Source organism: Periplaneta americana, unplaced genomic scaffold (assembly GCF_040183065.1).
Source record: "Periplaneta americana isolate PAMFEO1 unplaced genomic scaffold, P.americana_PAMFEO1_priV1 scaffold_29, whole genome shotgun sequence".
In the NCBI taxonomy this organism is placed as follows: domain Eukaryota; kingdom Metazoa; phylum Arthropoda; class Insecta; order Blattodea; family Blattidae; genus Periplaneta; species Periplaneta americana.
Genome location: NW_027185510.1, coordinates 55,216 through 80,118, shown reverse-complemented (window position 1 = coordinate 80,118; position 24,903 = coordinate 55,216). Strand labels below are relative to the sequence as shown.

Genomic DNA, 24,903 nt, shown 5'->3' with positions numbered 1-24,903 from the left:
CTCTTAGAGTTACATTCAAATATTCATTATTATAGGCCTAACAATATAAATCTAAAAAGTAGCCTGCTGATTCACGTGGTGATGATGGAATGTTTTATGGAACTATTTACCAATATTAATACATATTAATAGTCTGTTATGTTTACAACACTGTATCTTTATTAAATTATTACACTCGCTAACCACTCATTTAAGTAGTGCTGCTAATATGAATTAGGTCTCTTTAGGACATTTTAAGTCCTAACCTACGAATTAGATCTTTTAGGTCATATTAAATTTAATAATGTTCTACATAAAACGAATAAGAAAAGCAATATTTCGAGAGTAACGAGATAGCAAAAAATGGTTTCGAACCTAAGAATCTGGGGCTTGCTCATTACTATTACATAGCCTAATTTTACAGCAAATTCACTCCATGATCCTCTTTCTTTGCAAACCGATCAATTAGGTCATAACATACTGAACAACTGCTACTAGAAGAAGCTAGACAAATCTGCATTTAATTAATAATTATATATAATAAATAAATAAATTTTCAGTCATATACACTTTTCAGTTTGTGAGGTCAGATAATCTGTTACATCACAATATTTAATACAAAGTCACTAATATTTTCGACTTTAAAAAGTCATCATCAGGTGCATGAGAAGCAAACAATTTTAAATTAGGTGATAGTTGATCTAACAATTAATAATATAGTAAGTAATGCACATGCTGGCATTTACAAGTATGTAAGTTTCGTGCCTCTTGAGTAAACTGTACATGGTAAAGCTGAACACTGATGCTAAATTCTCGTATGTATATAAAACAAGGAAAGGCACAGCATGATATTAACCTTATACAATTACGGCTAAATATTCTCATTAAGTCATATCATTAAAATTAATATTAACTATGTTAAAATGCTATATGTAATATATAAATTTAAAAGGGATGGAAAAAGCTGTTGTGCAAATGCTGTTGGTAGGAGAGCACGCAGTCTAATTTGTCGTGGTGAATGCCATATTTGTATAGTTGTTCAGTTGTTTACATCCAGACAAGGAGGCGTGTTTCACCCGACGTTACATGTTTTGTGATGTAACAGATTATCTGACCTCACAAACTGAAAAGTGTATATGACTGAAAATTTATTTATTTATTATATATAATTATTAATTGTATTCACACTTTTCTGAACCAACATGTCTTTTAAATCTGCATTTGTTTCTAAACTCTCGATATATTTAATATACTGTATAAATAAATATCTCGTAATACAAAAGAAAAAATAACAGGAACACCCGTACACAAGAGAAAAATCTACCAACATAAAAGAAAACTTTTACTCAGGGAGAGAAAACTAACAACACGTGACTCATTTTTCTAAAACAAAGAAGAGAGAAAAAGAGAGTGAGCTTGCCAATACAGCCGAAAGCAGCCATGACTAGCAGTACAGTTGTCAGCGATGGGTAGGACATCTCCAAATTCAGCTCCCCTTGAGAGTTCTAGTTAAGTTTAAACACTCCGCTAACCAGCTATCTTATTAGTTTAACTGCTGTTGTCATGGTTACCAGGGAGCAGAGTATCTGTCCCCTCTCTCCTGCTATCGCATGGACACTGCAGGCTGCTAGATGTCGACTATACAGGTTACAGCACTATCTGTTATTCTTCAGTACAAAATACTTGTACTATCTACAGTACAGCGAGTGAGCATGTGATCGACTTGACATAACTTCCATCTTAGTTGTAGGGAATTTGAACCTGGGCTTATAACTCAAGCGCTCTAGCACTAAGTTACCATGGTACACTAGCAATTTAGATGTGTTCAAATCTATTTTTCAGATTCTACAACTTTTCATGGGTTTCGTTACAATACAGTTTTACTCAACTCAACTGTGACTCCATCTTTTATGATACAATAAGATGATGTCGAAGAACACTGCTATTCAGATTTTTACTCTGAAAAGGACCTGAAGACTTTGAGATGATAACTGAGGGAGTCTGTGCCCTTAAAAGACAAACACTGAATGAAATCTGAATTACTCTAGAATAAGAAGCTCCGTGAAATATAGTAGAATCCCTCTTAACCGGCACCAAAGGGACCAGGCTAGTTCTAGATACAAGATATTGCCAGATAACTGAATAAATAGTTTTAAAAATCACCCGTTTGTATTTCATGATGCCAACTGTTGAAACTGCAGTCATGTGAAGCTCACTCAGTGGCGGTTCCTCAGGGGAGGGGAGGGGAGGGAGGAACGTCCTCCTCACATTTTCTTCTTTTGAAAGTAAATACCAAATAAAATATGTGCCTTGAAATTCGAGGAAGATTCGATAATTTTTAAGTTCACAGCTACAAGAAAAACTCGGCTGATCAAGTTTTAAACAACGCGCGCTCATGTGCTGTAGAAAACTGTGACAAAGATGCGAGATTGTCTGTGTAGAGGAAAGGCACTCCATTCCTCCTATACTGCAGTTAACACACATAGACAACAGCGCACTAGTGGCCAGAGAAAGAAGCAGAGTTTTAAAACAAGTAAATGTACGGAGAGGGAGGAGATCCTCCTCTGAATCAGCGCATGGGCGGGAAATAGAAACCGACTGGTCGTGCAGCAAGCTAGCTACCGCTGCCACCTAACGATGCTGCATTCAACCAGACTATAACACATCTAGAAGGAGACACAACAAAAACAGTTTTAACGCAACGCTATGAAAGACATAATGTAAACTTTTTTGTAATTATAAATCAAAAATATTATTCATTGCACTTTATATAGGCTACTATTCATGGTTTAAAACTTTCGTGGATATTTGAAAGTTAAATTCGGGTTTATGTAAAACAAAGAGGAAGTAGTTCTACGAAGTTGGCCCCTGAAATTCACTTCTATTCATTGTTTACTAGACAGGGCAACAGCCAAGTTGTCAGTTTTGAACAAATATATTTGAAACTGAAAGTAGATACTCCAAACTACATCATTTTTAACATAAAAAGTTAATCGGCCACCGGGAGATTTGAACAATAATGATAGTATGACTTTACAAGAACTGACATTCTTCAAAAGCATGTGATAATGAACTTGTAAAATGTACATGTGGCAACACAGACCACGTGGGTGGGTGCAGTGTTCTCGCTTTCCTCAGATCATTTCCCATTCCCATTTCCGTAAAACGGTTCCGGTTACGAGTTAGTAGCTAGTCTCTTCCAACATGTGTGATGCTGTAGTATGCTCGAAAAATGCTACGAGGTTGTGAATTTCATTGTAATTGTTAATTTTCGCAATTATTCAACAATGAATGGAAGTGAAAACATTATATATTTAGGACAATTATTTAGGAAACTCAGTTTACAAGAACAGATTATTGCTATACAGAAGGGAAGGCCAACCCCAACACTACCTGGTCTTACATGTATGCATGTAGGCTAATTTGTAGCATGTTTCATTCAAGAAGGTGTCATTTCGTGCTGTCAACTTCTTTCCTCCTCTTAAGAAATATGCAGGAGCTGCCACTGAGCTCATTCCTCAATCACTTAATCATAACTAAGTAAACATAAGAACTGTCGATTTTCTTCATAAAAAAGCATAAAAACGGTGTGGATTTTCCTTATAAAAATACATCACACAACATAAATAGTACACTAATTTAGGTTCGAATATTCACTGAACATGAATGTTTGCACGAACTTACTAATGTGGCAACACTGACGGCCAGGCTGTGAAATTATGGCAATTGAATAGGTTTGTTTTTAAGTGATTTTGTTTTGGTACTGGTGGTTAATTGGGTGACAGTTAAAAGGGATTTCAATATATAACCTACAAATATGAGTCATAAGCCTTGAAATATTTCAATTGTGTTACCATAAATCTGAAGCAGAGACAACCATCAAAAGTAAATGTCAGTAACTTCCTGAAACTGAAGTTTCAGGGTTTTGCAATGAACTTCACACTTTTCATGCTAAAGTGACAGGCATTATACTTCCATTGGAGCAGTGTCCAGTCCAATAAGCACACACACACACACACATATATATATATATATATATATTCCTACTTTCCCTTCATTGTTAAGCAGCAGAATGTAACCTGAGAGGAACAACTTAAATTCCTTGCCTGCAAATTAAACACTGCTTAAAAGTGTTCCCTCCACCCCTTAGCTTTATATAAATACTACCACAGGTAATCTTTAACCCTTCAGTACTCGCGTGGATTACAATAGTAATCCACTGATATTTAATCCTCTATTACGTCACTGCCTGCAGCACTGCGTAGTTGAGCGTCAATGCAATTTCTCGTCACAGTCTAAGTGAGGCATTACTGGTGTTTAGACGTATTTGTCGCAACCCTTTGGAAAGTTATACGAAGTTTTATAAAGTGATGCACAATTTTTCCGAGTGGATTACCATTGTAATCCACGCGAGTACTGACGTCAGTTTTTTGTTCAGGTAAGTGAAATAGTTTTTAATATGGTTATAAGTGATGCAATGCAGTAAGTTTATGAAAAAATGTGTGACATCGTTCCATCCTCTTCGCAGTTTGCTCCAATGGGTACGGAAACTACAAACAACATTTGCAAATGGCTGGATGAAGATATGGATGATGGCATTGAAAATGAAAGTGATGATGAAAGCAACAGGGGAAATCTTTAGAATGAAGTTCACGATTCTAATTCAGAAGAAGACAATGATGATGATGATGATGATGATGATGATGATGATGATGATGATGATGATGGTGGTGGTGGTGATGAAAGACTAATGTCTATAAATGATGGAAACTGCTATACGGATAGAAAAAAAGACTACAATTTGGCAGGCAGATCCAGGAGCTCAACGAGGGAGAAGACGAGCACAAAATATAGTGATTCATTTATCGAGCCCTAAAAGGGCTGCAAGAATTGCGCGGACCCACACAGAGAGTTTTGACTTCTTTATTGATCAGACAATAATCAATGTAATTGTAAGGGTACTAATATTTTTATTGAAAAAGTGAAGCGTAATTACGGACGTGACAGAGATTGCAAATTAACAAATGACGTAGAAATTGAGGCACTCTTGGGTATTTTGTATTTTGCTGGCGCCTTGAAATCGGGAAGACTGAACGTAAGAGAACTATGGGATAAAAATGGCACAGGAATAGAGTCAATTTACCTGACAATGACCTACAATAGATTCTAATTTTTGTTACGATGTCTACTCTTTGATAACATTTATGACAAAAGGAAAGGAAAGAAATTTATGAATTGGCTGCTATACGTGAAGTATTAGAGTTATTTGTTCAGAACTCACAAAAGTGCTGTAGTCCAAGCGAATATGTAACTATAGACGAGCAGTTGGTTGCATTCAGAGGACGATGTCCCATGAAGAGTATATACCTACTAAACCAACAAAATGTTGGATCAAAATTTTTGCTAAGGTGGATGTGAAAACATATTACACTCATAACTTGGAAATTTATGCTGGTATTCAACCAGACTGTCCATTTCACCGAAGTAACAGTGCACATGCAGTGGTGAAGAGGCTGGTTCATCCCATCAAAGGAACAGGAAGAAATGTGACCACCGATAACTGTTTCATGAGCATACCTCTGTGTTTAGATCTTCTAGAAAATGACAAAATTACACTTGTAGGAACATAGAAAGAAAACAAAAGAGAAATCCCTCCTCATTTCACAACTACTAAGACAGGCAAGTTAACAGTACATTGTTTGGATTCAATGAACGCTGCACGTATGTACCAAAGAAAAAAAACCACTGTTAGCATTATCAACCATGCATTATGATAAGGCAATGGATGAGGAAACGGGAGGCAGCTAGAAACATGAAATAATATCATTTTATAATAGAACTAAATGTGCTGTGAATGTCCTGGAACAGTTATGCTCACCCTATGATGTAAGCAGAAATTCACGACGCTGGCCTCTATTTTCTTTGACTTACTAAACATGTAATTTGTTTGAACTGTATGGAAGAAATGCGTAGGCCTACTTAGATAATTGAATCAGATGTAGATTAGGCTATCATGTGCGTTAAATCTGAACTGCAAAAACATCTGTAAAATATTATATGTGAAGTGTGAATGATTGTTACATCCCTGAATTTTTTCATTGCTACACCCCTGAGTGAGGTATTTAGTTATCAAATATGACGTAACAAAGGTCAGCAGTAGTGAACTTGCGTTTCCTGTGGGAGAGTTTACATCAAGAGATCAGGTGACCTTCAAACAGCGAATGAGCAACAATTCTAGATAACCTACATAATTATGATGATAGCGAACTAACTCATAACTATGGTGCAACAATAAATTATGACTCATAGACACGTCCAGTGTGGAAACATTATGTAAACATGTCACTTGAATGCAATTTGTGTACTATAATACGTTTCATTATTAATATTTATATTTAATACGTTCCGTTATGCGTAACATATCCATTCTCATTACTGTAATAACTGAACACAATATATTTCTTAACATTTAAATCTAATTGCAATGTTTAAACCATGTCTGCAAACAAAAACAAATGTGGATTACCATTGTAATCCAGGTGAGTACTGGCGTTACGAAATTTAACGCGAGTAACGAAGGGTTAAAAAATAACAGTCTTAACTGTTACTGTATCACAGTTCCTCATAAAAATAACAGTAACAGGCTTAGTCCGAAAGCTAAATACTATACTAACCACGTTCTAACATTTGTAATAATGTCTTTTTTTTGTTTAAAAACATCATTGTACAGTTGCTGAAACATATCGTCACTTCAGTAAGTATCAGAAAAGTATCAGCAGACTCGAAATACTGATTTCCTGATACTGCACCCTGGTATAACAATAGCACCATGACACACGAACAACCTGTGAACTCAGTTGGGCCCCGCGTTGTCCCAGTTCGAGAGGGCCTTGAAGTCCACGCTCTCAAACCTCCATTTTTGTGTAAGTGATGAGGAATCACATGCTGAGACATAAAGCATTTGTCTACCTGGATCAGAATCCAAGCATCTCGGATTGCCACCATGGACCAGCCATTGTTGCTCCTATTTATAACAAGCAACAGCTATTATCTGTTCAATACACAACACACTGTTCTCTTGAAGCAATAGAGAGAATTACTGATTCCATAAGAGTACATTTCGTATAGGAGTACTGAATTCACCTAAATGCTTACTGTGCACCAGAGAAGAGGACATGGAGATGGAGCACCTGGCTAATTGTGAAACTCTTAGGACATTTGTGGATCTTCCATCAAAATATTGGGAAGCAAGAAGGATGATCACTTCGTTGTTAAATCCAGAGCATTAGATACACACACACACACACACATTTCAAAAGAAATGAGATCTATGCGAATGGTATAAAAATTACGTTCTTACTTCACTACTCCAGTAAAACCCCTATGTAACAGACTGATATAATCCAGACAATGTTACAAAATGTGCTGTAAGGATGAAAGGTTCGATATTTTCATTAAAATTTTCATATACAGTAAAATTCAATTTTGATGATCCCATTTTTCAAGGAATGATTTCAAAAGTCTCAGAAGAATTACCATAAAAACAATAGAACTTATTTCCACATTCGAGAAACCCCACTTTAAAGAAAATCCTACTTTCAATGGATTTGATACTTTGAATAAATTTTGGAATACACAATCCGTTTTATCAAAATTCCAAAACTGTTATACGCATCTGTAGTCTATTCCTATACGAGTTATGGTCACAACAGTGTGGCAGTAGCAGCAGTACATTGCAGTTAACAGTGTGCATTGATATCTCGATTAAAAGTAGGTAGGTATCTTCTTTTTTTTTTTATCCAATGCCACCAGGTTGTCTTTTCGACATTTTTGGTCTTCTCTCCTGGCCGTGGCTTAGTTGTAACCCACTTCTGAGGTTGGGGTGCCTGGAAAGCGGAGTTACATTACCCCGATGATGTGATAGGATGATTATGATAATGTCGTGCCAGGAGAGGTCTTAAATCTAAACTTAACCTAAATTCCAGCCCATGGACGAACACAGGAATAATCCCCTTAAAGGAAAAATTCCTGTGCTCTAACCGGGAATCGATCCCGGGACCTCATGAACTATAGCCAGAAGCTCTGACCACTAGACCATGAGGCTGGCCACCTTCAGCAATATTTATAGCGCATTACTGACCTACAATACCAAACCTAATATCTGATGATCAACGGTATCGAAACTAACATAGGTATCTAATGCTCTTGATTTCACAATAGAGTTAGTTATTTTCTCTCTTGCTTCACAGTATTTAAATGTAAGACTTTCATTTTGTTTAAGTTCTTCACAGCGTGTTAAATGATTTATATCCATTTCTTCTTCTTCAAAATACAATTCATAATTTGAAGTAGACAGGATGTCAGTTCTACATAAATGTTTACCGAGACAATCATGAGCAGTAAAGAGCCTGAACATGGCTACAGCAAGCTTTTCCAGTAGATTTTTTCCAATGAGAATTTACTGTAGCATTTAAGATTTGGATATTGTAATTATTTTTTATTTTACCCCTTACTGCATAGGACAGCTTTGTACACACTGGTTTAATATTCAAATAACTTAACTAGTTCTCTCTTTCTCAACTGATGTCACATATGGTCAAATCCAGTTATTCTTCCAGTGCCATATCTGTCCCAGTATGCAGTTTCAAATATTGTATTCTTATATTATAAGTTATATGAATATAAAACCTGTATGTGCCATATCTGTCCCAGTATGCGGAAAATGGTTAATTTTTATAGCTTGTTTTATGGAATAATATGAAAAATTATAATTTTCTTTTTGTTTCATTTTAGAACCTTTCTTTGCCAGAATGTTATTTTCGCTTATACCAAAACGTGCAGGAAACCAATGAAGAACTATAATTTTATTTAAATTTTGAATTTCTTTAATCACTAAATAGATTTCTTTTATTTTTTGTTCATTTTAGATTGATTTGCTGGTACTACTGATTGTATTGTGGCTCTAGAATCACATAATATGTCTATATTCTTCCAATGATGAATCCAAAGAAATAAATTTTGAAAGAATGTATAAACAGCTTCAACTCCTCCACCAAAATTACTGGTACTTTTCCCCACATTCTTATAGAAGGAAAAGAAAAGTAAGTAAGTAGAAATGCCATATGTTTGCATACGGAAATTGTAAATTTTATTAGAGTATTCAAAAATATGTGTGATTTTGTGACAGTATCATATTATATGTTTAAGGGAATTTACTGTAAGTGTGTGTTTGCTAAAATTAAATTTAATAGGTATTAAGAATATGTAAATATACAGTGCATGAGAAATAAGGTTGTGATTGACACTGCCTGGGCAAACATGCATGCATGGAGGCTTGGCATCACTTTGCCCAATCACAATTTATAACTCTTTATGTAAGGGATCAAACACTCAGCATTGTCGAAGTTCGTATCAGATCATAAGCCTGTATTCCATGTCCAGTTCAAAATGCAGTGCACTGTGCTCTGGTTTGTTCACAGTTAAGCAACATCATACAATAACTGACTCAGTTTTATATACAGGGTGAAAGGGAATCTGTTACATTAATTCGCAGAGGTAATAGATGAAGTCATGCAAACAACTTTGTCAAACAAGTTTTTTGATACGCCGAACAGTTTGGAGAGTACGAAATGTAACAAGTTGCAACACTGTAACGCACCAGACTCAAACAACCCTGCTCACATGAAGGATTCTAAGGCACAATAAGCCTCCGGCTAGCCTTTGAGTCCCTTCTCCACATAAAGATAAAAAATAATAATATACACGTCAGTGACATTATTAACTAATCAAGGTGAGATCAGAGGCCAAATTTAAAAAAAAAAATTTAATTTGGTTTTTGTTTCAGTGAAACAAGCATCGAGGGACTTCCACTGACTTTTCACTTCTGTTGCATTCAAATAATTATAAAATACGGTAATTTGGTCCAAGGAGCATCCATTTTTGGTGCAAAGATAATTCGTTTGCCGTGTTTCTTAATTGAAATTAACCTAAGTGGGTTGGTGTCTATTCCAAAATCAGCAGAAGTCCCTCAACACTCGTTTAACCTTTGTTTCAAATAATAATTTGGAATTTTCTGTGCAATTTGGTATAATAATTTATTGAAAAAATTTGAATTGTAAGTGCTTTTAAATATGTAATACGTTTTATGTGTCAAACTACTATTTTTTTTTTTCATCGATACTACTGCATACAAATATAAATATATCTAAAATTATTTGATAAGGAAAGGTTGTGGTTTGGAGTTTCTGAAGCTGAATGATTGTTTCGTAAATTGGCGGTATTGTTGAAAACTGTAATGGCTATCTTTATTGTGAATTTTCAAAACAAGTTTAATATTCTGTGTTTTTTTTTAAATTTACGTTTTCTAACATTTGCACTACCGGTCAAAAGTTTTCGATCACCTATAAAAAAAACTATATATTTTATTTCAATGTACAAACACATTGGAAAAGCTAAATAGATCAACAAAATAAATATTTTCTCTCTCTAGCATTATGATTTAATAGAATATTCAAAACGAAATCCCTGTTTTAACCACAAATCCATAGTTGTGATAGGTGATCGAAAACTGATCGAAAACTTTTGACCGGTAATGTACTTTGTCGCTCTTTTTTATCAGGAGTTTTTTCTCTGTCTTGTATGGAAAAAACACCCAAAAGTTTCCATTGCAGCCCATGGCTTATTGTGCTTACCACTCCTATTCTGTGAATGATTGGGTAGCTTGTACAAGTACAGCACTGTGAGGCTGAGCTCTTGTACAAGGTCAGCATGCTCAACTGTGAACTTAATCTGGGCTTTCAAAATTTCCAACTTGTGTACCTATTTATCAGAAATTAAGATAGATAGAAGCATGAAATTTTTACAGCTTATTTTTAGTATTACATTGATTGTTGAGGTCTAGTTTCAGGTCATTTGCTTAAAAACTTTGTTGTGCATTCATATTAATGCAATTTCATTTTTCTTAAAAAGTAGTAGAAAGTCATAACTTATTATTTTCACAAAGTTCACTTTTTAAACAAGAGCTCAGCACTTTTAAGATAACAAAGAATCAGTTTAAAATATTCACAGACTTATCTGTAACACTTTCTGTGATAAGGGTACTTAAAGATGGTGAATTTAACACTGGTAATACAAGGTCTCTAATCTTACCTTAATGGATAGATAAATAAGTGAACTAACAAAGTAAAGAACAGAGGAAGGACTGAAGGAACTAATTAATATATAAACAAGTAGCTTGATGATCAGTCAGTTGGTAACAAATTTGGTTATGGTCATTCCAACCATCATGGATTCTATGAGTCTGGCAGTTAAAAGAATTCTGTGTATGAGACAGAAGTATCTCTTAACACCGAATTCGTTACCTACAATGATGCGTTCATGGTTGAAAATGATGACTGATAGAGCTACATTTGACGTGGGCAAGAAATGAGACCAGTAAATTTTTCGTGGAACTCTAGTAGTCAATAAAGAAATTAATGTAAAAATATATGAAGGGTTCACAACCAGAGTGGACCAAGTCCTTCTGGAATAATTTTGAGAAATTGAGTCTTAAAAGTACCTGACTCATGCTTAGCAACCTTCACTTTCCATAGGAAATGCTGCCCTCTCTGGAGTAACAAATGAGTTATTAACTTAGTTTGTTAAGGCAATGAATAAATCTAAGTTTTCTTCATCTGAGATTGCATTAATCCACAAACTGACCACTGGTAGACTTGATCCACTCTGGTTGTGAGCTCCTCATATATGACAGAAAGAATTGAATGAGGAATTTGAAAAAGGGACCAAGTCCATATTTTTTGTAAATTGAGTTTATGCCCATTTCTGGGTCTCCATACACTCTTCTTGGATTTCAGCATTAAAAGGAACGAAGTCCTTTAGAATGTACACATTTAAATTGTGTATCAACATGTTTGGACTGTTAAATATCCAGATCCATACAAAAGGTTTCTTGTCGTTTTCTTCAAATTTACTTTTCCAGACTTAGTCCCTTTTGAAAATTCCTGATTCAATTATAAAATAGAATTCGAAGGCACAATTAGCTCACCGGATTGTATCGCCACAGCTGATTTCCCTGCATGCCATGACAGGGGAATAAGTTCACTGCAGCCTTGTTCTGTACATCTGACACGTCCCAACACATGGTGCGGCCCTTGGGACGTATGTCTTTGTGCCATGTCAGTATGAAATTCTGTGCAAAACAACCACATCACATTTTCAATGCTCTATTATCATTTACCACTCTGTCATCACCTCAATGTCTCTGAATATTGTCAGTCTTTTAAATGAGACATTACACAACAATTACAATTACTGAAATTTGATTGTTTTAGTCCTTGGCCCACAGTTTTTAAGTTTCAACAAAATTTCTTTCACGATTATGAAGGGGTTTCCAAGAAACCGTGTCTCAAGTAGGTGAGCCTCTGAAGAGAAAAAATATCAACTATAAACACATCTATTGCGAAGTGTTTGATAATATTGATAACCACTTGGATGTAAGATTTCAAGATTATCCTAAACTGAAATTTTTAAATTTATTGTCACCTCAAAACTATGAAAAATATACTAACCAATTCCCAGAAAGTTGCTTTCAAAATCTCATAGATACATATGGAAAATTTTTCGACATCATTCGATTGAAAAATGAGCTGATTGTAGTGTACAGCAGTGAAGAGTTTAGAAATAAAACCATGAGTGAACTTGCAAAACTATTGAGTACTAATTCAATGCTGAAAAAAAGTTTTCAGCAGTTTAATGTGTTAGTGACATTACTGTGTACAGTCACAGAAGAAAAATCTGGCCGATGAGCAGCAAAACTCGTAATGTTACTTACGCCGGTTTTTTTGTAATTATCACAGTACAGAGTATCTAAGAGGGATACTGTTTACTCCCCCCGACGTTGCTGGTCTCGGAAGGAGAGGATTTCGGACTGTTTCTGTTCACATTCCATAAAGTTGAAACTCTTGTGTTCTTGTCGACATAGGCCTACAAAAATTTTCTTAGTAAGCATTGTAGTAGTAATTTTCAGATAAGTCAATATACAATACAATATAACATAAATATTTATTTGTTATTCAGTCTAAATGACTTATCAGTGTTTTAAAAAAAGATCAATAAAATGTATAAATATAAATATTCATTGAAGTTAAAGATTAAAATAATGCTAACGTTTTCGCCTATTACCACCTTTAGGCATTTGAGCAATATTTTATATTAGTTACTTACGATACGTATATATTATAGAACGAATTGCATCATGAACAGCTCAACTTCCTGTTGAAAGTCATACCTGCATTCTACGTTTCAACATCTGAAATTATTTCGACGTCCACTCAATATGAAGTTTAATATTGGAATCAATAAGAACCATAAGATTATATCATTATAATACATATAATTACATCAATAACAACGGCACATACCAGTAATTGGTAAAATTATACGACCAAATGTAAGCATTAATAAGACATTATAGAAGTAATCAATTTTTATTACAAGGTAATATTTTATTTAATTTGAATTCATTTTAAATCTACAATTTAATCTTTGTGTCCTATAGTTGTTTAATTATTGTCGTAAATTTAAGTAGAGATGAGGATAATTAATTCAACTATCATACATATCAAAACAATAATTAACTCAACTATAGTTTATCATTTAATTTGCACAAATGATTTTAATCTGTTAGTTTTAAGATTGATTAATGTACATATATTCAACAGCCATGCCTTTTACTGTAAATTAATGTATCACATGATATTGTTGGCTCAAGTGCCTGAAGATGCCAATAGGCGCAAAAAGTTAGCATTATTTTAACCTCAACTTCAATGAATATATATTTTATAAATTTTATTGATCTTCTTTAAAACACTGATAAGTCATTTAGTCTGAATAAAAAATAAATATTTATGTTATATTATATTCTACAGAAATTTGTTATTTCATTGTTTTTACCATTGCGGGTATGAGGAATGTTACTGATTTCATTATCATCTCCTCTGTTCGTCTCTCTTTAGTCTATAGACCAGGGATGCTCAACCTTATGAATACTGCGGGCCAATATTAAAAAAAATATATTATTGGAGGGCCACAGACATCGTCCAATAATAAATTATTTACATAAATGTCTTGCTAATTAGTGATTATTGTAATTTATATTAATTAATAATACAGGTCTGTTCAAATATTTTTTTTTAATTTTAAGTTTGAAACTTTAGTATTGGGCACAGCTGCTATAGACATACTACATTTATGCAAATCTAGTCTTTCAGGTGAAGCTCCCTGTAAAGCAGAATTGAAATTATTCAAATCTGCTTTACAGGGAGCTTCACCTGAAAGACTAGATTTGCATAATATATACGTTACTGTGTACGTTAACAGAAAACCACAATTCCAAGTCACACAGAGCTTGTGTGCACTCGTTGTGGGTCTCTGGCGTTTCGTCAGCCCATGCGAGTTGTGTGGATATAAAGGGAAAGGTTGAGACGGTGTCGGGTGGAGTTCCCGGGTAGCTCAGTGGTAGAGCGCTGGTACGTTCAACCAGAGGTCCTGGGATCGATACCCGGCCCCGGAACAATTTCCCCTTGAAATTATTCATACTACATTTATTTATGGTTTATTCTTATTTTAATATCTTCCTGGCAAAACAGACTGCCAATATGACGAAGAGTAAACAAAATTGAGAAAGATACAATACATAGGAACTTCGTTCTAAGACGATATAGAAGTCAACAGTCAGATAAACTAGAATAAATATAAATTGATTGAAGTAATCCAATACAAACGGTATAAGTGAACATTAAAATAAATTGAAATAAATATATATAAATTAATTTAGGTAAACAATTAATAATAGTGACGAAAGAGGAACATAAATAGATTTGTTAATTAGAAATAATTTTTGTGCGATTTAAGGAAACGTTTGATTATATAAGCGGTTTACTATAACTCATTTATTTATTCTATTTTTAAACCTACAGTATTTACTTTAGTTCTGAAAATAAGGGAAAATATACATTCCTGAAGTAAAATAATTAATATTGAATGTTCTTTTTATCACAAATTAAAATGTTCTTCTTTCTATGTAGCTCTAGTGATATACAATAGTTTCCTTCTGGACTTAATAATCTGTCCAGAAACCATTGGCATTGTTCACTGTATCCATTCTTCTATGTACAGAATTAACAAGGTTGTGGATATATCTATCTGACAATGCAACATCATCCCAAGCATCTGAAACGAGATCCCACAATTCGTCCGTATACCTAGGACGCCGACCCTGTAGTTGTTCATTAACACCGCGTTACACTTCCGCCCCACATTTTCTATGGGATTTAAGTCAGGACTTTTTGGCACCCATGGAACCTCTACGACATCATCCCTGTGAATGTTGAACCACCGCTACACGGCAACACATGTGTGTACGGAAGAAAAGTCGTGTTGGAATTTTATTTTGTTTTCGGGCTGAAACACACGCACACTAGGTAGCATCACATTTTCCAGTATATTGGTGTACTGATGCCCATTCATATGCTCATGAATCCTCCATAGCGCGCCGCCACCATAACCAGAAATCCATCCCCACATCGACATGGACAAACGACCAATGCGTTGCCTCTGGACCACATATTCAGGGTCAAATCTCTTGGATTGTTTCGGTCGATATACTTGCACTGGCCCTGTGCTGTGGTTCATAAACACTTTCTCATTCGAAACGATGACCTCTTGCCATGGATAGTTGTAATGCATTTGGCAAAATGCGACACGATCAATTCGATGGTCTTCAGTCAGAACTTTACCGCCACTCTTCTCGGCACAATATTGGCACTATTGAGCCTTTTAGAAGCCGTTCTGTTGGAAGCAGGAAATCCCGTGTCGGCAACAAGCATTTTAGAAGTGTGAAATGGAAAGTGCCTCGAACGTTCTATTAACATAAGATCTTGTTGTGGTGTTGATGCCTTGGGTCTTCCGCTAAAAGGTTTACGAGTTACGTATCTTTGCTCTTGATACTGCGCTCACCATCTGGACGCTATTCTAGTCGCAACTCCATAGCGTTCTCCAGCTTGCGCCGCACTAAATCCGCCTTCCTCGATCAGTGCAATTACTTTGGCTTTGACGTCCATAGCTATCGAACTGAAAAACTAATGATGATTTTCGAAGTGGTTGTGGCTATTTATAGACAAAATCTGTTGGTAAAGATGGACAGGGTCACGTGTCTAGGACTCTAGAAAAAACACGAAGTAGGCTATACAGTGGTCATAAATCATAAACGTAGTATGCCTGTAGAGTGAAGACAGACGAACATAGGGGATGAAAATTACATTAACAACATTCTTCATATCCGCAATGGCAAAACCAATGGCAAAACAACTTTCTATATGTCGACTAAAACACAACAAACATTGCAATTATACAAATACAGTATATTGTAGACTTTAAACAAAACCATTCCGAACGTCAGTCTCTCGAAGCGTAGCAGCTATGAGGGGAAGTCAATAGTGTCCCTATTAGACATTCTGAACAGAAAGAGTCCGAAAGCCTCTCCTTCCTAGCCCAGGAACTTCGAAGGGAGGTAAACACTATCCCTCTTAGACACTCTGTACTGTGATAATCACAACAAAACCGGCATAAGTAACATTATGAGTTTTGCTGCTCATCGGCCAGATTTTTCTTCCGTGACTGTACAATTCCTGTGAGTACGTCTTTAGTAGAAAGGTCGTTTTCAATGCTGAAGAGAATCAAAAGCTACTCTCGAAATTCTACTGGAGAAGAGAGACTATCTCATGTTGGAATTATTCCAATTGAAGCATGCCTACTAGGAGAACTCAGGAAGAAAAAAAGAGTTCTTTGATGAGGTGGTTACCAAATTTGCTTCCCAGGAGAGAAGGATTGAATTTCAGTTCCGTTGATCTTACTGTGAGAAGTGCCAAGGGTGAGTTTAAAGCCAGAAGCTTGTTATTTTATATCAAATGTTGTATAATGGTAGCTTTAAGAAATTTAAATTGATATTAGGTCTACTTATTTTAATATATGTTCTTTTAAATTATTATCAGTTGTGATTTTATCAAGGCAAGCCCCTTGATTTACTATTATTTATCTAACAATTATAATATTCAGTGCTTCGGCTGTCTGAATGGTCACCGCACGCCACTGTCCAAGTGTACAGTTTCATCACTTGGACAAAGACAAGCCCCTCCAACATACTTACAAATTGATCTAAGGGAGCATGCAAGGATTCCAACTCTGTGAATAGATTTGTGTGTTAAGAAACTTCCCAAACTATGATAAATATCTGGATCTAAAAAAAGAGCTAGACAGCAAGAAAGTAATGTAATGAAACAAAACACATTAAAGAGATCTGGGCAAGTTGTTTGACATATGCAATGAAAGAGATTGGAAATAAGGAGGGCCAGATGTTTCTTGAAAAGCAAAGAGAAAAGTATTTTGAAGTAGCATGGAAGGTAGTGATCTCAAACAGCTGCAAAAGAAACCAGAGCTCGGTACGAAGAAGTGAAATCTGTGTGTGTCTAATGCCTACCCACTTCACTTGCGTGATTTTGCATACCGCGGATAGATGACAGGACTGTGATCCATTTTCAAGTTGCACACCACTTCGACAGACCACAATATGCATAATGTGTATCTGTTAAGAGTTACGTCGTGTATTAGAGTGAGTATATGTGTAAGTGTAGTGTAGGAAATGATGAGGACGATGACAAAGGTGAGGAAGAAAGAAAGGGGGAAACCCGGTGCTGACACGTAGCCTACTCCTGTTGATAGCACCCAGGGGACCACCAGTCTTAATGTCCCCATCCGATGGGTGAATCTCTATCAACAGTGACATATGCCTTCTTTTCATATGCACGTGGAGAGATTTGGGATTTAATTCAGGCATACTGCTGCACAATTTATTGAGTAAAAGTTGTGCACCACCATCTCTCCTAGTCCCGAGGTAGAAATCTTACATGAAAATTTCTGAACCTGCTGAGAATCGAACCTGAGCCGGCTAGTTTGAAGGCAGTCGCATTACCACAGCACTAACTTGGTGGACATGAAGAAGTGAATTTATATCCATGAAAGGAAGAGCAACCGACCCTCTTCATCATGTTAATCACCTAGTACATCTGATAGCAAGAATGCATATCGACTGTCTGAACCATTATCTTGATTTTCAACATTATTACTTGCTTCAAAGGTTCCCTCCTCACACCTAGCGTCCCTAACAACATATTCCAGTCACCTAAAGAAGTCAGTGCCTTGGATAGAGTCAGTCTTCCAGATTGTGCAACAGTATTTGTAGCTGGAGCCATTGCTGAGACACTAGATAACATTAGAGAGTGGAACAAAGCATCTATTGGTATCAAATACTCTCTAACATTAATACTGGACAGTTCACGATAAGAGAGGCGAATGACTCATCAGTGCTATCTAGCAGCAGGGAATGTTGACAGTGAGGATAACGTGGCACATAGCATGGTAAACTGCATCTAACAAGAGTTTTGTACTTCAACACGTGGTGTAAGTCGTAAGGATTATTCTCATGGCTGTTCCACAACATGTCAGGGAAAGTGGAATTGTTTGTTCTGTGTTCTTCTGTAAAAACTACGCTTGGCAAAAAGATGCTAGATCGTTCTTCAGATTTCCGAAGTGAGTAGGTGAGTGAGTAGTCATGTAAATACAAGTAGTCTATTACTTTTCTGCCACAGGATGATGATGATTATTACAGTAGAGTCAGTAGATAACTTGTTCTGTGACCTTATCATGTGTTGTGGCTCTCACCAATGGGTATGGAGAAGGAAGATAATTAGTCTGAGATGAACTTTCGTGTCAGTAGATTCGTATAATTTTAATCATGAAACAAACTCTCTTTCTGTTAGCTCATTCTTTTCCCACTTGCACGATTCACATGACAGGTCTCGTGTCCTCACCATCATCATCATCATCATATTATTATTATTATTATTATTATTATTATTATTATTACTGTTATTTGTTTTTGTCTTATAGATGTGCCATATGGGTAAATAAATGTAAAAGACAGGACCTAGACGAAACGTTTAAAACTAGAGGAACAAAGTATCTGTACAAAAATCACAGAATATGTTCAGATCACTTTAGATTATTGGACTTCAATAACCCTAATTTGAAAAGTCAGGAGTAAGTAAAAATAAGGTGTAATTGGAAAAGTACCGAAGTTTCAAATGAGTCATAGACCTGTTAATTTTTAATATATTTTTTTTAATAACAGACTGAAGAGAACAGCTATTCCTTCACTGAATTTAACAGCGCCTTCTTCCGAAAATATGGGTCAAAGTACAATGAAAGAACCGCGAAGGTCCCCAAAGAAACGCATTAGACCTTCCATCGAGGAGGCGACAGGTTCTCCGATTCCAGACAGAAACGACGATAGTCCTCTACCAGGTACCTCATAATCAGATAGTACATTAGCAATAACATGTTCTCTGTGCTAAGTGAATCAGTTATTAAACTGCATAAAACTACTTTACTTCCATCATACCAAACACAATTTCTTTATAGTTTCTCCATACAAAATACTGAAAGTCATGACTTTTTCAAACTAAATAGACGCATATTGTGATACGCAACATAAAAATACGGATTATTGATTTTGTGAAGAAAGTGTGTGAACTCATGTTTTCTCATACAAACTGATTCAGTTAGTTATTCAGAAAATATTATTTACCTAGCCCTAGACTTTCAAGACGTTATTAATATTTCACTAAATTAAGTCCCTGTTTATTTTTTAAGATGCAAGAAATCCTAAAAGGTCAAAGATGGCTCAAGATCTTCAGATAAAGACACTTTCTAAAAAATTGATTCCAGCTCAAAAGTTGGTATCTAAACACAAAAAAATTATTCCATCTCTTCGGGCGGAAGTGAGAGCTCTGAAGACAACCAGTTCAAATACTGATTTAATCAAAATTGTTTCTAATGATGAATTCATTATGTCGCAAGTGCGTTTAAAAAGAAAGAAAAAAATGGGAAGGCGCTATTCCAGTTACGATAAAAGTTTTGCATTGCACTCCATTATTGCTCACCTCAGGGCTACAGATTTTTAAGGAGAAAATTGTGTTTGCCAACAGTCAGATCTCTCCGAAATTGGCTTCATGGATTTGGTATAGGCCCCGGTATAAATCCCACCATTTTACAATTATTAAAAGTAAAGTCTGGAATGCTGCCACTAAATGAAAAGGTAGTAACAATTATTGTAGATGAAATGTATTTGAAGGAAAATATAACGTACAATGCTAAAGTGGACATTTTTTAGGGATTCATTGAATTGGGTATACACAGCCCTAACCAACAATCTCAAACTAATGTAAAAGATTCAGAGGTACCACTTGCAAACCAAGCAATGGTTTTTATGATTCGAGGAATGTGTAAAAATTTTAAGCAAACCATTGGTTATTTTCTATCGAAAGATGCCATGCCTGCAGAGATTTTAAAATCACATCTGCTTGAAATGAAATAAATGAAATAAAAGATACGGGATTTATCCCTAAAGCAATTGTTTCAGACCAAGGATCAAACAACACTAAATTGACAAGACTGCTTGGATGTAATGAAGTACAGCCTTATTTTGAACACGATGGTGAAAAAAATTTATTTGTTTCATGATACACCACATTTGATTAAGAGCATAAGGAATAATTTAAAACATTATAATTTTAAGCTATTTGATAAATTAATTAAGTGGGAATACCTAGAAAAACTTTATTTTATAGATAAAGACATGAATCCCCGACTTTGTCCTAAAGTAAAACTTAATCACTTGAATCTACCACCATTCACACCGATGCGAGTGTGCCTTGCTACACAGTTATTAAGTCATTCTGTAGGAAAAGCTATGGCAACACTCATAAAATTCAAACAGTTACCAGAGGAGGCTCAACCTACTGCAGACTTCATCCTGTTCATGGATAAAGCTTTTGATTGTTTTAACTCTTCTAGTTTCCAAACTAGTAAAGCCTTAAATAGGCCACTAAGTGAAAATTCCACACAAATTTCTAATGAAATAGAAAAAAACATTTGGAAATATTCAGGTAATAAACAATAGGAAAATGAACCCAAGATGTATAAATGGCTGGCTAGAAAATTTACAATCTTTAATAACAAGAAGATTAACACAAGGCTGCATAGAAAATCTCTCTTCTATTATTCGATCTAAAGGTGGAAACAACGTAACTCCAGACTAATCGAAGTTTAGAGCTACAATTCGGGCAACCATGACGAAACAATTCCTAAGTCCTCCTGAAACAAGCAACTGTGAAGCTGATGTTTCTTCTTTCTTACTCAAGAAAGAAGATATCGAGGCAGCTAAATTGAATTTTTGCAGTCCAGGCATTACAGATGTCTCTGATTTGGATGTAACTGTTGATGACAAAAATGTACAGCATACAAATGAAGAAACCGTGTTGCAAGAAAATGCAAGGGCTTATGTTGCAGGTTGGGTGTGTAGCAGAATAAATCACGAAATTTGTCGAAGAAATTTATCTTGTAAAGAAAACCCCAACAATGACGTAACAACGCACATCGCAAATAAAAAATACTGTAAAGATTCAAAAATTGTTTTTCCTAATGATGTTTCTCTAATGCTCAGCCAATTGTGTTCTGATGTTTTTAAAGAAATTGATCATGTTATTTATAAAACTAGAATTGGTGTAAAAAAAGAACTAGTTAAAATGGTAGTGCTCCCTGTTAACATGTCCATTTGCAGTGACTGTGCCAATGTCTTCATTGATAAATATTTCAATGTGTTAATAAATTGTTACAGCAAAAATAAAATGGACAACCATACAGCTAAAAAACAAAACAAGCGATGTATGAAAGCTGCTAAAGTCATGCACAACTAAATTTCATCAAATTTGAAAATATGAGAATTTATCAATTCATTTCTATTCTAATAACTTTGTAATTTGTTATTAATTAAAAATGTTATGAACAAAGTGACTCTAAAGTATACTATTTATTGCTTTGCAGCTTCTTATTGAAATCAAATGCACACCTCTCCTCTTTTCTTCACGTAATCCAGTACGGCGCACAGAGTGTGTGAACGTTTCAAGCCACTAGATGGCAGCACTGTCACTTTTCGCCGCCGCTTGCAATGCTAAACAGGAAAGCTTTCCAGTATTAATGTTAGAGAGTATTTGTTGGTATTCAAAGTCCACAAGCTTCTTACTCTCCATAAGAAATATCCCAACCAAACTGTAGATAAGAAAGAACAATTATAGGCTATTACGGCATTTTGCCAACATCTTTGGTTTCTCTCTGAGCATCTAGTTGCTTTTTTGATGACCAAGTGACCACAGAGAAAAAGAAAAATCATCATCATCAACATCATCATCATTTACTAAACAGGCTTTAGATAATGTGGTCTGTTGTGGACTCAATTCGTTAAACCAGCAAAAAAGGAAAATATAGTAACAAACTTGCAGCCTCCACAGAAACCTGATACTCCTCAATGACTACAGACCATGGCTAAATTGGAAAACCTGAAATTGGAGAATCCTGTAACATTAAGAACCGGTTATTTATTTGAAGATTGAAATAGGAAGAGACAAATCTCAATCTTTCCTGCACAGACTTCCTAAAGAGTGGTTTTCAAGGAACTTCGTGATTGCTCCTCTTAGACGAAAGTAGTAAATGACACGACAGAACGCACTATCAACCTGTTCCAAAAGTACAATGAGACATTGACGAAGATGAATAGAAACAGTTTCTTCTATAACTTTTATCCAAACACTGATAAGAGTTTTCTACTCCTTCAAAAGCTGCTCTGACTTTTTTCTTTCACTATGTTACACATTATAAACTTCTCACCTCTGGAGCAACTTGTAAATGGTAATATTTTAATGAAATTTTTTGTGCTTGTTTTACACATTAATGCATAATATTAGTCTTGTGGGAATTTGAATTTTTTAAAGTTCGGTTTTTTGCACCACACTACCATGTCAAGACACTGGAGGAATTTCTGTTAGCTACTAGCAAACACATGTAATTTTTAAGTGAAGAGTTGTCTTTTAGATCTCTTATGTCAGATTCTAGAATATTGACATAACTAAGTACTTGACTGAGGGTATCGAATGTATTTTGCATGTTTAATCTTACTGTTTCTATTTGGACTGTAAGAGATTCGGTATCATGTATGTATCTCTGGCAGACTTAGTGTTCTCTCAGAAGATAAACTTTTCTTGGTAGGCGATCTATTGCAGACTCCATCCTGTTGTTCTCTCACCAGTGATAGCTTGGTTGAAACATGATGTGAACTGACATGAACTTTTGTACTGTCACCCCTTGACAATCTTTCTGATGATAAACATTTCTTGCCTGGAAAGATGAAGGACCCACCTCATGTAAAAGCCTCATACTCAGGATTGCCGAATTTGAGACAATCAAGGTGGAATGCACTTCTGACTGCGCACCTCTTAGCTTTACAAACCACTCACTATTGCTCGTATAGTGTGGTCTCTCACCTCGCATGCATCGGATCTTAAAAAACAAGCCTTTTGAAGACTTGATTGCTGTGTGGATTTAGATTCAAACATGAGCACAGCTTAAATGTTATTGACTACTAACGACCCAGCAACCATAAAGCATTCTGAATCGTTAGAGACTGGAATTTTTTGTTGAGTTCAAAGTGCAAAATGTGGGATTTTCAAATGGGAAAATCGGTGCTTTCAATTGAATTTTTCAGTATTTTCACATTGTTCGTTTTCGAGCTTGGAAATTGGTATGTTCATTTTTATAAAGTCTTTACAACACTTTTTCCCAGATATTCGCAAGTTTTCTTTTTGTTTTGCACACTGCAAAAACAAGTGGCAATAGAAGTCAGCACAAGAGATTGTTCGTCTTCCTTGCAAAAATTAATTGCCGATGCATGTTTTACCAACTTCGAATCTTTCTCAACAGTATCTCTTCTTTCCCACGAGACCTCACAATTACAAAATTTACACATGACTGTACTTTTGTCTGTGCAATAAAACCTATGCCTTATATACTGGAAAGCTCTATTGGAGCTATTTTATTATTAAGCATTCTTGTAGCCTCACTTGCACGGGAACACAATAATGTTATTTCGCCTATGTGTGACACTATAAACAAATAAAACAAACACACTCAACACGCTCCAAAGTAATATGCATTCAGCAGACTCACAACGCTCACAATACGATTCTCGCACATCGCTACATATATCAGATATGATGTCAGGAGTGTGTTTAGACCAGGTATTTGAATTAAAACCTTCTAGCTCGTTGACCGTTGACTAAAACAGATTCAGAATCGAATGTGCAATACTAGTGACCATAAATATCGACCTTATCTGTGCGACAGCTATCGATTATCGATTGCAGTAAAAAAAATTAAAAATTGAAAATTCGCGCACATAGTTCGCTAATTGCTTAAAAAACCCCATTCCCGACTTGATACGGATTTCGCGATGTTTCACGAATTCAAATCAGGCATAAATGAATTGAAGAATGTATATTTACTGTAATTAGATGTTGAGAAATATTTTTTTTCCAAAATTCGAGAAATATTCCATTCCCTATGAATTGTCAATACTTTAAAAGAAGGAAATAATATATTTCATTCAAATGGAATAACAAATTGTAGGAGAGAGGAAAACGAAGTAGGGTAAATCTTGTTAATATTGTGATAAGAGTAATATCGTGATACTGTGTTTGATAGCTTCTTATCATGCTTTTACAGAGTGAGAGAAGGACCGATTTCATGCAGCAACTTGTCCACGAACTTGTCCTTAATACATTGTCACAAAAAACAGATTTTTGTCTCGATAAGTAAAATTGTAATAAATTCTCATACCAACTATCACGATATTACTCATATCACGATATTACCAACCTTTACCCTATCTTATTAATGTGCTTAATAATGTACACATTTTTG

The 24,903-nt window shown here is 35.3% G+C and overlaps 1 protein-coding gene across 4 annotated transcripts in view; it reads right to left on the bottom strand.

The window, feature by feature from the left end:
* LOC138693971 (putative polypeptide N-acetylgalactosaminyltransferase 10) overlaps window positions 1–24,903 on the bottom strand; it is a 99,947-nt gene that overhangs the window by 21,973 nt on the left and 53,071 nt on the right. For 2 of the 4 annotated variants that reach the window (XR_011330654.1, XR_011330655.1), the window contains one exon: window positions 12,023–12,166. Coding sequence is in view for 2 of the 4 variants with exons in the window: in XM_069817714.1 (XP_069673815.1) it covers window positions 6,833–7,003; window positions 12,023–12,166 (315 nt within the window). In the remaining 2 variants the exon portion in view is untranslated. Of the gene's footprint in view, window positions 1–6,570; window positions 7,004–12,022; window positions 12,167–24,903 lie in introns of those variants that run through there. The other 2 variants (XM_069817714.1, XM_069817716.1) reach the window with 2 other exon arrangements.